Here is a 13128-nt window from a genome sequence, read left to right on the forward strand (position 1 = left end):
TTTGAAAGGATAAAAGGGTGGGTGGAACACACACACACACACACACACACACACACACACAACATAACATGTATGCTTCCCCAAGCTCAGTGGCGTAAGGGCAAGAGAAAAATGGGAGAAAAAATAACTTTCTGATTTACTGTTACAATGGTATTTTGTTCTGAGAAATGAGTATCTCCTTCCTGCATTCAATAAGTTACCCGTTTCGCCTTGTTCTGCCATTTTCATCAACAGTGCAGAGCTGATAAGCAAGGAACAGACAGTCTCTCTCACTGTCTCTCATACATGCAAACAAACAATATCCGCTGGAGGAAGGCCTTAATTGAAATAAATATTAGGAATTTTGTAAGCTTTGCTCTAATATAGGCCCAAACTGAGGTTTTAAAAGATTTACTTTGCACCTGCTGTTGTTGTTCTAAAACCTTGACACTACCACAGCGCCGCCACCCATGTCTCTACCAGTAATTCAAAACAAAACCTATTAACCTGGGAAAGCATTCTACGAGTGTAACCCTCTGGGCAAAATCTAGAGGTGCACAGGTAATTGCTAGGCAATATATTTGCCTCTGTGATATTCTGCTAGAGGAAAAGGCTTGGTGTTCTATGGCTTAGCTACTGGTCTTCCCACTCTAATTCTGTGTGTGTGTGTTTAAAATATCTTAGTGGCACTTAAAAGCTTTCGAACTGTGGTAAGGCAACAGCAAGGACATAGCAGAATGGGAGGGATAGGCAGGGAAGATGGGTGTGTGTTGCGTAACTAAGGATCATTCCCAAACTTGGGCAACAAGATCAGCATCCTAGCAGGCTCAGCCAACAAAAACTGGCTTCTTCTGCCTGTATCAAGAGGAATGTTTCAGTGGCAATTAAAATAAAACCACTATCTCAGAAAATATCACCACAAACATAATCGCTCCCTTTATGCCAAAACACAAGAAAGCATAGTAACCCTGTCATATTTTGTTTCTTTAATTGTAGAAATATTACCCCTATGGCACAAGAGCAAGGATAAATCACTCTTCAAAGTATTTTGACTCTCACGGTGCAAACAAATTTCCTCAAGACATTAAGTGGTATGTTTTCTGGTTCTTGTACTGCACAAGCTCATTTTTGCCTTTAATTAAATCAGTAACGTTTTTGAAAGCTTGCCATTTGCTACAAACCATTCAGTTTCTCACTGCTGGGCTTAACAACTTCAGAAGCCATCAATGAACCAATCAGAAATGCTTCAAATAAGTTTTAAGAGATAAGGCCCATTGAGCTTCTTTGTGGGCTAATTTCTAAGCTGACATCAAGCAAGCCCACAACTTATGCACATTTAACTTGTGTGCATTCAGCTTTATGTGTGTTTCCCCTCCAAAATTGGCCTGTTATATTTCAGCACTACTGAATATTTAATGTAGATATTTCAGTTTTTCATCTCATGTAACTAAATGCAGTGAGGCATTTCACCCAAAGTCTGAGCAACATCAAAATAGAACTATCTAATCAAGAGTAAACATACTTCTGAGGTAAACTTTTATCAGTGCCCTTTCGTATGAATACAATCCCAAATGCACCAATTATGTACCCTCCCCAGTGGTTTGTTTGAGATCAGTTCCACAGAGACAATGCTTCTTTATCCCAGAACCTGACATCTATAGCACCTGGGAAGGAGTTGTTCAGTCTGCAATCTCCATCTTGGAACCAAACTAACAATATGACTTCATGGCTACATCCTCCCTACCCCCACCCCCTGCTTTGTGTAACATCTTATCTGATTTACAGTTCTTAAATATTAGACAACTTGCCACATTTTTGTAGCTCCTAATAAAGGTAGTGCCCAACTCTTGATATGGGATTATTTTTTCTTATTGACAAACATGGCTACCTTTGCTTTTCAAAATACTTTTCTGGGGCTCTAACAAATTCCTTCAGGATTTCATATTGGTCGTAGGCTGCATACTGAAAGTGCAAGTCCAAAGTTATTAAGAAATATCATTTATAAGTATTCGTTTTATTTTAGTTTTATAACTATAGCTCATCTCGTCTTTGCAATCTCCAAGGAACCACTAATGCGCTGTTTATCAGAATGCTGCTTGCCACAGAATTTCACTGCATGGCTCTTCAGTGTGTCTGTTCATCAATCTGATGATAAAGCTAATAAAATTATAAAAATCAAAAGTTAGCCTGTGTCTGTTTGTTTTTAAATGTGGACATACCAAAAACAAGCATAAACAGCATTCATTCTGAACAGATCATTCCCTATAAGCATAGTAGTCATATTGTGGTAGAAAGATATTATGTGGATCCCTCCTAATGGTGGTTGGCAACTTATTCAAAATACTTCTCATCACTGTTCCCTTTACTGCATCAATTCCAAATCACAAGACTGGGAGAAAAGGAATGTTTATGCCTAGCAACTAAAGATATGTAAAGAAGGTGGCAGGCAAGCCTCCCTGGGGACAGCATTCCACAAGCATGGAGCCACCACAGAAAAGGCCCATTCTTGTGTTGCCAATTTCCAGGCCCTTTATGGAGGAGGCAAACAAAGCAGGAATAACCAGCTGCACACATTTAAGATGGGGGACATCTGGACTGCGAGTAGTTCATGCGAAAAGAATCTAGATACCTTAGGAGACCACAACTATCTTCTGTCACATGGAGGATGGCGCAAGCTTGTTTTTTCATGCTCTGGAGGAACAGGTGAGTGACTAAACAAAACACAAAGACTGCTTATTCAGCAGATATTCAGGGCAATACCTGCATACCACTGGTCTTCAACTAGTGGGCCGTGGCCTAATCCAAGGTAGGTTGCAACAGCAACACTACCACTATGCAAAGATATGGTGAAACGTTAAGAAATGGGTCTTCAAATGTATGTTTGGGTTAAAAGTAAGTCTGAAAAAGTTGAAGATACACAGAAAAGCTGACTAATTCCTCAGCGCTGTTTGTTCTGATGAACCGATATGAGTAAGGCTGGAGTCCAGTTTGTCTTGCTTGCTATCTTTCAGAGTTAGCTATGCAACACCTCTGCAAATGGGATTACACAAATTTACGCAAGAATTTGGTAGACTAACAAGCACCACAGGCAAACAAGAGGAATTAACTTCTACAATAGTTTCAGAATGCAGATTGAAGCACGCACACAAACTGATCTGAGTTTCAGATTATGATAGTGAGATACTTCTAACACCCGAGAACTTGCTCAGCCCTTCTTCCTTCCTCATCTCTGCCTTGCAACCATTCTCCCTACTTAATATTAGGATGATGCTTTCTTTTAAAATAGAACCAAACTGCAGAGAGAGGGAGAACAGAGAATGTATCTCAAGCACAAACAACTTGTGATGATACAGAATACTGAAATATAGTTCTTCTACAAACGGAGGAAACATGGCCCTCTGTCACAGAGAAGCTGCAATTGTGTCTATATACCCAGAGTTGCACAACCTTTAAACCTTCATAGTACTGTTGATTTTGCTGGGAGCTGAGCTGCTACCCAGTTTTGGAATCTGTTTCTTTATAATGTTAATAGCAAGCTGGTCAAGATCAACAGCCATGTGCCACATCCACATAATACATTAAAAGCACATGGCTTCCTCCAAATAATCTTGGGAACTGTAGTTTGTTAAGGGTGCTAGGTATTGTAGCTCAGTGAAGGGTAAGCTATCATTCCCATGATCTTTTGAGAAAAGCCATGTGTTTAAAATGTATGTTGTGACCATTTGAGTACCCCAATAAAGCTGCCAGTTGTTTTGTTGTTCTTTGTTCTAAGCAAGTATTTTTTTCCATTACACACATATGTGTATATGATAACAGAACTAGATTATCATTAAAAGACCACTGATTTAGTTGGATCAGGGAAGTAGCAAGCGTCTTCTCAGGTTCAAATTCCCAATCAGTCATGAAACTCAGGGTGTGACCATGGGCCAATAGCTCTTTCAGAGCCGAATTTACAATTTACATCACTGGTTAGTTTTGAGAATAAGGAATGGGGGATCAGACCAGGGTGGGGCATGGACAATGCCTTGAGCTCCTTAAAGAAAATGAGAGAGAGAGAAATGTAGCAAATATGAATAAAAATCCCCATACTTTCCTTGAATTTTGCTGCAGTCAACAAGCAATATTGTCAGGTATTTATTTATTTAACCTTTCTCCCACTGCAGGGCCCAAGTTGGCTCACAACATGAACTAAAACAGATACAGCTGAAATGCAAAAAAAAACCCCTAAAAAACAGCTAAATACATAAATTATATATTTTTTAAAGAAAACAATATGGTAACCAAGTTACTATATTAAAAACAGCACTGAGTCAAAACAACTTACAACCACAAAAGCAAAAGAAAATACACAGCACAGATCATTAAAAGTTCTTGCCACACCATACTGTTAGTGGCCAAAGGCCTGTCTAAAAAACATATTTGCCTATGAAGGGAAGGGAAGCATAGAGGGAGCTAGCCTTGCCTCTTGTGGAAAGGAGTTCAACAATCTGAGAGCAGCCACTGACAAGGTAAAGCATAACAGCAGTGCTCCTAGGTGTCACATAGGAATTAGCAAAAATGGTGCTGTAACTGGAAGGCTTAGGTAACTCACTTGCACCTAGAGCTAAGCTAGTTATATCAGGCACACCAGATATAAATTTGTATTATAAGGCGTACTGCCTGAACTGCATCAGTACAAAACTCTACCACTGGGATTCAAAGATCTGCTTAGCTTCAAGAGGTGTTGTGCTGATCCTGCAAATTTTTTGATCTTTAGCCCCTAAAATGGTAGACCCCAGTGCCATATAACAAACCACCTCTGGAATTTCCAATTAAAAAAAACAACGGTGTTTGCCAGCAGAAATGAGAGCTGTAGTTCAGAGGGATGGAGTTCTAAAGTCTCCTTGGGCTCACACAGAACTGGTTTCCCAGTTCTTTGAATCCCAGCCTATGCATATCACAACTATGAACACCTTTGGTTCAAAAATGAGATTCCGCAGCAACTGAAGCAAGCCCATGATTGCCCAATTACAAAATGAAGCAGCTTCATTTTCCTGTAGCGCAAATAATCCATGGGATTATTTATACCTCTACATGTAAAATAAAAAAATTCCTTCCAGTATCACCTTAGAGACCAACTAAGTTTGTTATTGGTATGAGGTTTTGTGTGTATGCACACTTCTTCAGATCTATATACCTAGATAAGTGATGGTAAATTGCAGATTAAGGTCCCACCCTCCAAAGCAAGCCCCATAGGCACACCTTCTGCTTCCAAGTAAACGATGAATGGATATAGCAGGAGAAGCTTCACTACTCAAGAGCCAGAACTGACATGATTCCTTATTTATGCAAGTGTGATTCTTTACACTACAAATGTACAGTGCATCATTTGCATTAACAGCTGCCATTCACTCACATATAAATAAATAAGCTACTGCACTTGAACAACTGAGACAAAACATGCCCATTACCATAAAAGTTGTTTTGTACACTTTCCTCCATACATGCACTCTTCATAACGTGTTGATAGCAAATAAAGGGTTGACCATCCTCCCAAATGCCATTAAAATTGGCATGCTCAAAAGACTGAATGCCACTTTTGGAGCTGCTAGAGGGTTTTCAAAATCATTATAGCTCAACTGTACCGAACATCTGAAACACAGGTTGTAAACTAATTTACTGTAATAACTATGTGGGCAGTAAACTCTTAATTGCCAAATAAAGATTTGAGAATAATGGTCATAAGCTCCACAGCTAGTTCCTTTTAACCCTTAATAAGGGTTGGAGGAATGCAAAACAAAACGCTCCTGATTTCTTTTCTTTGCAACTTAACAACAGAGGAGTCCCAATACAAGACATTTCCTGATCTTTCATTTCCTGCTAGGTTTTTCCCTCCCTTTTTGAAAAAGTTATTAGCAGAGGCCCTTTCCCAATATCAATCCATTGAATTCCACTTTTTCTCCCTGGGCCCAGATCCATATCAATAGATCACTTCCTTTCACAATCATCAGGATTACTGGAGAAAATAAGCTTCGTCACTGTCAGCACAGCTGCAAAAGCAAAAAAAAAAAGAAGTCACCGCCTAAGGGACAGATTAAGGTCACGCATGCGACTATAAGGCGTGCACGATCATCCCTTCCTCGAAAATTTACAGGCGCATACTTTTTAAAAGCCAGTTACGAAGTCAATTTTGTAAACACGGGCAAGCAATTTAATAATTTTTATGTATGCAAAGAGAGCGTGCCCCCCCCCGGGGGGGCGACGGTGCGGAGACAGAGAATCGAAAGAGGCCCTTGCTGGTCTATTTTCGGATGCAGTGTCGATCGGAGCCTGTGCCCAGGGAAATGAATGGAGAGAAATTGCATGCGGTGGAGGGGGGGGGGAGAGAGAAATAAGGCACATGCGGCGGGGGAGGGGGGCGAAGAAATCTGTATGGCTGGAGAAACAGAAGAGCGGGGCTGAGCTTCAGGGAATCTGCATATATGAAGGGGAGGAGCTGCAAAGACGAAGGTTAGAAAATAAAACGGGAGGGGAAAATCCCAACATGGGGAGGCCGAAGGCTGCGGCTGAAGGCGCAAAAGTTGGCGGCAAAAGGGCTCCCGGTTGAGCCCGGGCGAAACGCGGGCATGTGCGGCACAGCTTCGGGGGTCAGCGGGAGGGGAAGGCGCCCGGCGCGGCTTAGTCAGCAAAGACAGTGGCCTGCGCCCAGCAGCCGCGGCTGCTCCTGACGGTGCAAAGAGGAGCAGCAGCGGCGCAAGGCAGCTCGGGCCTGCAGCAGCGAGCCATGGCTGTGCAGGAGAGGAGGAGGCACCGCAACGGCGCCCGCCCGCCCAGCCAGCCACTCTGCCTTCCTTCGCTTCAGGAGCCTCTTCCTCCTCCTCCCCCCCCCGAAAAATAAAAGGGTGGAAGCGCGGGGTCGGTCTCGCCGGCCGGGGTTAGGGTGGGCAGGGGAAACCCCGAGCGAGGCGCCTCACCTGTGGCGCTGAGCATGAAGTCGAGGGTGCTGTGTCGCGCGGCTGCCATAGTGAGGTAGAGCCCTGTGCCATGCCTGGTGGAGCGGCCGTGGCTGCTGCGCTGCGAGTGCCACCGAGTGCGTGTGTGTGTGTGTTACGCACGCGGGGTTGAGGCCGGGGTTGCCGCCGAGCGGGGAGAGCCCGAAGGGGAGGGGCAGCCTGGCTGGGAGCGAATGAGTCGGCGATGGCGGGGTGGGGTGGGAGAGGGAGGCAAAAGCAGAGAATTGGCTGCGACTCCTCAGAGCCAGCAGGGCGGCGGGGACGGAGGGGTGGCCGCCCTCGCTGCTTGCTCGCCTGCCCGGCCGCCTCCCTTGGGGAGCGCGGAACCGCAGGCGCTTTGCTCAGGAGTTGTTGCTATTGTGTGAGCAAGGCGGGCTTTGCTAAGGCGGTAGCCGCTGAAACGGCCTCGCGGTTTACAGTCGCCAAGCCCGCCCAAAAGCTGCTTGTCAGGTTGGGGGGGGGTGTTAGGAGAAAAACAAGCTGGGGGGGGGGTTAGGAAACTGCCCAAGCTTGGGTTATTGTAACTTATTTTAAAAGCTCCCAAGAGGAAAAGGGTGCAAGCTTTTGAATCGCACAGGACTCCTTGCCAAGCCCGTTTTTGAGAGGGCTGGGGAAGTTGCTTGACCTGCTGGAACGTTCGTTTTTCTATAGTTCATTAGGATTTTCACATTAGTACTATAACAGCGTGTCAGCCCCTTATTCCCAGCCCCATAGCCCCTCTCACCCCTCAGCTCCCTTATCTCTGCCCCCATGCCTGTTTTCATTTCTGATGTTCAGTCATTACAATACTATATAGAAATTCACATGTTCAAATAGGGATCTAGGTTGCTGTGTGTTTGGGTGGGTGGGTGTTTGTTTGATAGGACACGTTGAATTGTAGAAGTTTCAGTGGTTGCCTCTTGTCTCCTGCTTTTGGAAATTACTCAGCAACCAGTTCCAAAAATGAGCTTCAAGTAGCTTGAAAGCTGGTGTTTTAACAAAGTTTGTTGAGCAGAATTTTCTTAGGGGGACACAACAAATGTAGGAGAGAAGCTCTACGCGATAGTAAGCCACCCAACCACAGCAGTTAATTCCAACAGAAAATACACTTCCAGGCCTACTGGTCATAAGCCTGTAACACTGAAAGGAAAATCTGCCATTTTTTCCTTCTGTGAAGTTGAAAACAAAGCCTGACAGCATGTGACTTACCCAACATACTGGCCAGGTATGGCAGGCCCATCAGGACTAGCGAATGCCCAAACTAATCCTGTCCTAACCCTGTTTATCTGGAAGTAAACCCTACTGAATTTAATAGGACTTGCTTCTGAATAGACTTGGTTAGGATTGTGCTGAACCACTCTCACAACTGGGTTAGTTTAAAAAATGAAACTGCTACTGCAAAACTAGCATAATGAGCAAATCAAAGAGCTAATGCTAACGCAGTATTTCCCAGAAATGAGGTGATTCAGCATCCAAACTAAGACAACAAAACAGATCCTATTTTAAATTGTCTATTCCTGCATCTCCAGTGATTTTCTTTTGAACAGCCATTCCTAAAAGCCTCTATCCCTTTGGTGTGGAATGTTTATGTGTCTCATCCCTGAAAGCCACATTTATTCATGCCCACACAGTGCTAGTTTTCCTTCCAAGCCTACTCCCTCAAAACAGGCCTCCGCTATTATCAATCTTTTTTTGTCCCTCTTAGCTTTTAGAAGGCTGCTCCTCCCTCCTGAAAAAAATCCCGAATCTAATCACTGAGGAATACTTCCAACATTATTTTAGAAAGCTATGACAGTACTCTTGGGAGCTGCATTCTTGTCTAAGAATTGAAATAAAAAGTTTGGTGCAGAAAACAGGAAAGGGTGAGGACAGAGACTTAACACTTTCCCCACCTGCCACTTTTGCAGCTTCCACAGAGAGAACTTTTAAAAAAATTAGTCTTACAAACATGTATCTTGAATTCCACAGTTTGTGGGAAAAGTAACTGGGTGGGGGAAAAGGTTAAGCATCCCCATCCCTACCACATTACCTCTACATGGCAAAGCAAAAAAAAAAAAAAAAAAAAAGCAGCGTCCCATAGCTTTAGTTTATTGATTTGCACATAACATTGAGTTAGAGGCACACAAGAACATGCAGCCAGAACTTACTGAATGCACACAGAAAGCCTCTGTGCACATATGGGTCTCTGTATTCACTATAGTGTCTATGCCTGTGAGTGGACAGAGCTGCCCCTGTCATTTAAGTGAAGGGAGAAGCCTGCACATGTTTACGCAACAGTTGCTGTGCAATGGACAACCTACCAAGCTCTTGTTTATTGTAGCTTTGGATTAAGTCCAGTGCTCAAAGTGGGATGGAGGGGCGGGGAATGAGAAGAGTGTCAGCTGTGAGTTTTTTTAAAAAAAAATTACAGTGCATTCTTTAGGAATAAATCCCACTGAGTATTTTCTGCCAAGTAAGTGTGCATAGGACTGCCTTCTCAACCTGCAATCCTATACCCATATAGGGTATGTATGGAGCTTATTTGTGAGTCATGCACAGCATTTCATTGTAACGCTGCAGTCCTACCCACTTGGGAGTGAACTCAAATGAAAACAGTTAGACTCTATTGTGGGTAAACATGTATAGGTTGGCACTGTTGGTGGCTTTTTGCAAAAAAGAGTGATCTTCCTCAGTGAAACCAAGTGGGATGGGTTTAAGTCTACCTGAAAAGAAGTGGGACAGCATCCTATCCCACTTTACTCCTACTTTGCACACTGATTTATATCGGAACTATGATACATATATGCAATACATATGTGTGGCACTGGGCCAGTTCACAAAGAAGGTTTAGTACATGTACCCTGTATATACACCACCACTTAACAATATGTTCTGGTTAGATTACTGCAACACGTTATATGTAGAGCTGCCTTTGAAGATGGTTTGGAAACTTCAGCTGATGCAGAATTCAGTGGTCTGGTTGCTCACCAGGGAAAGACAGTTTGAGCGTATTACGCCAATCCTGAGCCAATTGTACTGGCTACCAGTTAGCTTCCAGACTAAGCTCAAAGTGCTGGTTTTATACCTATAAAGCCTTAAATGGCTCAGGACCGCATATTGCCATATAAACCAACCTGAATTCTACAGTTATAATCTGAAGCCCTTCTTGGTGTGTCTCCTCCACAAGAGGTCCTGAGGGTGGCAAAATGAGAATGGGCCTTTTGGTTCCCCATTTCTTGAATGCTCTCTGCAGGGAGGGTTGTCAGGCACCATTATACACCTTTAGGTGCCAGGCCTTCTATGGCCTTCTAAATATTTGTTTGGGAGGTTATTGTTTTAACTCTTTATTTTGTGCTTTTATCCTGTGAACTGCCAAGTGCTTTTTATCCTGCGAGTTACAAAGCTGAAGGGCAGTATATAAATATTATTATTAATATTAATATTTTGCCCTTTGTGCAGAGACCCTAAATAGTTCATCTGGGCATACTACCATATGTACATAGTATAACATATTGCTACATATGCAATCACTATACACACCATATCCTGTGTGGAAGGTACATGTATTCAGAGAAGCTGGCTTTGTTTCACTGAAGTCAAAGGCGTTGCAGTGGAAATAAATAAGCAGACCTCTATTAACTTTAATAGTGTCGGAGCAGGCCCTGCATCAACGTGGTTTTGCAGGCTTAGGGATATTAAAACAGCACTAGTAAATATTTCTACAACTAGCAAGTTTCTAAAACAAGACATCTCTTCTGCAAGATGTGCCATGAGGCTTTGTGCATGTTTAAGACTCCCTATATAACATACTTTTAGACGCTGCCATTAGTGAGTAATACATATTGGCACCTACAACTCATGCAATATTCATTATTGCAGGGATGGCGTCAGCACTTGGCATCCTTGGGCAGCTGCCAGGGCCCACAACTGATGCTTTCCATGCCACACACACACCCATAACATTGTTTCTGGTCCAGCACTCTGAGGTAGGGCTAGAACTAGGAACCTTTTAACTTTTGATCATTGTAGGAAATTAAAAGGATATCTAGATCCAGCTGCCTGGTGCCATTTTGACCAGCTAGATAAGCTTTCCAGGGGCCGCTGACAGAGACACCCGAGATGACCCTTTGCCTGGGCAACCACCAAACTTGGAGCTGACTCTCCCTCCCCACAATGAATCATAATTCCCAATTTTTAGTATATGTGCTGCCAAAGTGAGCATTTCCATATTTCCAGGTTTCATTTTTTAAAAAAAGTAAGTTCCTAGCATTTGTAGAACCTGAGATACAAGGGGAAACATGTAGGCACTTTTCTCATTTTTTTGTGAGAAGCAAAACTCCAAACCTTGTTTTTCATTACCCTGCACCCCTGGATAAATTATTGTGAGCACCCATATTCATATATTGTTGCACATATAGTATAATATGCTCTACCACTGAGCTGCAGACCTTCTGATCCACAATTCCTTAGACCAGAGGTGTGAAACCTAGGGGTCAGATAGGAGAAACCTGCTTCCTGGAAATTGGCACCTTTATCCTACAACTGCCATTCTGGGGTTCAAGGCATGCACATGTACATTGCACATGTGGGTCTTGTAGGTGCTACACTTGATATCCTATCAGCGAGAAACCTGTTCAGAAATGCCTAAGGCTGGGTCTGCATGAACCTTTCACCCTGAAAACTGACAGAAAACTGCATTGTTCAAGTAGAGTCACATTGAAAGTTGCTTTGTTCATTAGCAATATGCCAGAAGCTTGACAAGGTTTTACCCACTGTTCATGCGAACCCAACTGACTCTAAGAGTCTTGGCTTTTAATTAACAGAGTTTTGGAATGATCAAAGTGCATCAGTTTGTTGCAGACCTTGTTAAGTAGTTATAAGCACAACTGAAAGTCTAAAACTCTAGTTCAGTTGAGCGCGGAATATTTATTTCTGCCTGATATATTACTGTACTTTGGAAGCACGTTAGACTAGCATATTTTCTTTAAAAAATGGCTCCAGGGCTGTTATTTTAAAAGGCAGATATAATTGTGCTGTGACCCAGAAGAAGGCTTCAGGCCCTGCTCACAGCAAACATGTCTCTTCCATCCACCATTTCTGCTGATTTGTTACAGCTCTGACTGCATGTTGTTACATGAAGTGCCATTGGCTTAAGCAGGCTGGGAAGCTTCTTCATTAAGGTTTGGTCCCATTAAAACAATAAAAATGTAGCATTTACTTCTGCTATGATGAGAGATAAAAGAATCAAAATTAAATTAGGTGGTTTGGGTCTTTTGAAACGTAATTTGTAGTATTCCCCATCTAAAATGTTTGGGATGCGTATATATATATATATATATAGCTTTTCCTGAAGAGCCCAACCCTCATAACCTTCCCTGCCTTTGCTATCAAATGCCAGCTGGAAAGAAGCCTGACACCACTTGAAGATGCCTGGACTTGGACCTTATTACAGTGCAGCTGCTTTAATTTGCTTACAAATTCTTTCCTCTGTCTGCACAGTCTTGTTTCTATTGATAGCTGTTTTATTGGTGTTTGCGGGGGGGGGGGTGTTCTTCATTTTTTGTTTTACAGCCTTAAAAAAACACTTTGAGAGCCTTATTTCCGCATAAATTCTTTCTATAAATGCTTAAAGTTCAGATTGGGAACCAATGACCCTCCAGAGGTTGCTGGAATGCAACTCCCATCCCACCCCCACCCCCCGAACATTGGTCGTTCTGGCTGGGGCAATTGGATTTCAACAACATCTGGAGGGCCACAGGATCATCACCTTGGCTTTAAAGTCTTCCAGAGAGAGAGTATATTTCTCAGTTGAGTAGTAACCAAGAACACCCCAGCACTCTCTACACACTAATGGAAAACCTAAGAGGTTATGACAGAAAAACATAGAGGTGGAGAAGGTTTCTCAGGTACACTAGGTCTTTCAAGACCATACATGGCTTTACTAACTTTGGTTTGAGCATGAAAGGCAATAAAAAAGCTAGTGCAGATATGGGAGATCACAGTATATAATGTGCTCTTCTTATATGACCCATAATAGGGAGCAGGCCAAGAAGTACACTGTTCCAGAGATGCCTATAAAACAAGGAGAAAGAAGCGGGAGAAAACAAGCTTGTTCCATCCTGCATGCGACAGCCATTTAGATATTTGAAGATGACAATTATACCCCCTCAGTCTCTTTATTGCCAGGCTAAACATACCC

At 42.9% G+C, this 13128-nt stretch overlaps 1 protein-coding gene across 2 annotated transcripts in view; it reads right to left on the reverse strand.

Annotated features, from left to right (window-relative positions):
* The window catches only part of SMS (spermine synthase), a 42811-nt gene that overhangs the window by 28405 nt on the left and 1278 nt on the right, over positions 1-13128 (reverse strand). Inside the window, exon 1 of one of the 2 annotated variants that reach the window (XM_081001663.1) lies at positions 6933-7305. The exons of the other annotated variant lie outside the window; for it this stretch is intronic. Within the exon in view, the coding sequence (XP_080857789.1) occupies positions 6933-6981 (49 nt within the window). The 5' untranslated portion in view covers positions 6982-7305. Of the gene's footprint in view, positions 1-6932; positions 7306-13128 lie in introns of those variants that run through there. 2 annotated transcript variants of the gene reach the window in all.

Source organism: Podarcis pityusensis (assembly GCF_964106645.2).
Source record: "Podarcis pityusensis genome assembly, chromosome: 4".
NCBI classification, from domain to species: domain Eukaryota; kingdom Metazoa; phylum Chordata; class Lepidosauria; order Squamata; family Lacertidae; genus Podarcis; species Podarcis pityusensis.